Genomic DNA, 2230 nt, shown 5'->3' with positions numbered 1-2230 from the left:
TGTTTAAAAAATGTGTTTATTAATTAATTAAAGTTTACGCCGATTACTACTAATATATTAACTATTAAATAGGATATAATGTTTCATACAGTATTTATTATATTCATTGATATCATATAAATAAAAATAATTTTTGCTAACTTTGTGCGATATCTACTATATTTATGTATATTTATTTATATTACAAAATAAATATTTTTGTAACATAACAAATATATAATTGTATTGATAAATCTTTTAAGTCTAACTGCTATTTATTTTTGTTGTTATCAATTTTGCATTAAAGTTATCATCAAATTGGGAATCAAATTTAATAAGTCATTCACAAGTTTTATGTATTTTATATTAAATAGTATGTATAATAAATACATATATAAAATAATTATTTATCTATTCATTAGTTATATTGGAAATTAAATTATTGTGTGAATATATATATATATATAATTAAATGTCATAAATAATATTATTGTCGAAAAAAAACTAAATAAATAATAATTAATTACAAAAATTTTTAATTAAACAAAAATGACCTATCTAATAAATACTGATAATAATAATAATTTATTTAAACATTTAATTGATAACTATTCATACATAGTCTACGATAATTACAACAATAGATTCAATGTATGGTTAATGTCGGCCGTCGGCAGTTTGCTGGTCGGTATCCTATCGATGGTACCATTGTTTTTGATATCGCAATCTAACTACCAGTTTATCGATAGTAGTAATAATAATAGTAGTAGTGGTGATAAAAACAGCACAAATTTTGTGTCATTGAAATATGTGTTAAGTTTCGCTGTCGGCGGACTACTCGGTGACGTATTTTTTCATCTATTGCCCGAAGCCAGTGACCAATTGATGACTACCGGTATGAGTGCACGTTATCTACAATTATATCTAGGATTCTGGATATTGACCGGTGTTTTGTGTTTCTCATTTGCACAGCACCTGTCTATACATCTAAATAGTGTTCAACAACAACAACATTGCAATAGTCTTAATAATAGTGATAATAATAATATTAATTCAAACAACAACAAAATTAACAACAATAATAATAGTAATTATTTTTTATTTATTTTTTTTAAATATCTATTTTACTATTAATACAATGTAGTATTTATAAAATTATTATAATAATATACTGTACTATTTATTTTTTATTTAGTGATAATTGATAAATAATTTTTTTTTTTTAAAATAATAGCTTTAAACATGTTAATTGATATAATATTATATATTAATTTACTGGTAATTAAAATAATGATTTTAAGTAATTTCTAAAATAATTACTAATGAGAATACATGTATTATCATAAAAAAAAGTTTAGAGTATATATAAATCTATAGATATTGTAAAATTGTTACAACTATTTAGTTTTTATCATTCATAATCATGAATATAATGTATAAAAATAATTAATATTTTTTAATTTTTGTCTTTCAATCTAATCAATAACATACAGACAGCAAACATAAGCCAACAACAAATGTTTGCCAAACTAATGATATATCGGGTTATCTGAATCTATTGGCCAATTCATTGGATAATCTTACCCATGGACTGGCCATCGGTGCCAGTTTTCTGGTAAACACGAAAACAGGTTTGTTGACTACACTGGCCATTGCCATACATGAGATACCGCACGAAATTGGCGACTTTGCCATACTGGTCAAATGCGGTTTTACAAAATGGCAGGCCATTCGGGCACAGTTATCCATATCGTCGATCACCGTAATTGGTGCCTTCATTGTCCTGTTAGCCGATTCGGTGAAGACCATCAATATTAACATCGCATGGATATTGCCGTTCACTTCGGGCGCCTTTCTGTATATTTCGTTGACCACTATATTACCCGAACTGTTAACCGAAACACAGACCAGTCGTTCGCTAATACAGTCGCTGTTAATCATAGCCGGTATCGCTATAATGGCGTCACTTAATAGTATGGCTATTGATTGATTGATTGATTGAATAATTTATTAAAATTTTATTGTAGTTATTAGTTATTAAATCATTTGAACAAATTTTGAATTTTTTTATATATATAAAGATATAATAATAAATTTATTTTAATTAATTAAAAAAGAGATACAAAATTATTAATAATAAATACAACAAATACTTACCGTACATATAGAGTAATTTTTTTTATAAAAAAACATTTGATTTATACCCGGCAATATTTATTTATATTTAAAAAACTTGATAATTATGGTACCG

General features: G+C 25.0%; 1 protein-coding gene across 1 annotated transcript; it reads left to right on the top strand.

The window, feature by feature from the left end:
- The first annotated feature begins 612 nt into the window (after positions 1 to 612).
- Positions 613 to 1969, top strand: LOC128959182 (zinc transporter ZIP13-like). The gene is made up of 2 exons (XM_054305122.1): positions 613 to 1066; positions 1473 to 1969. Exons 1-2 carry the CDS (start codon positions 640 to 642, stop codon positions 1967 to 1969), a joined length of 924 nt encoding a protein of 307 aa, XP_054161097.1. The 5' UTR covers positions 613 to 639.
- The last annotated feature ends 261 nt before the right edge of the window (positions 1970 to 2230 follow it).

The sequence above is a fragment of the Oppia nitens genome, unplaced genomic scaffold (genome assembly GCF_028296485.1).
Source record: "Oppia nitens isolate AA-2021 unplaced genomic scaffold, nextdenovo-longstitch-racon4-pilon3 scaffold42_pilon_pilon_pilon, whole genome shotgun sequence".
Classification (NCBI taxonomy): Eukaryota; Metazoa; Arthropoda; class Arachnida; order Sarcoptiformes; family Oppiidae; genus Oppia; species Oppia nitens.
Note: the sequence above shows the minus strand (reverse complement) of the source record. Positions and strands in the feature narration are given on the sequence as shown.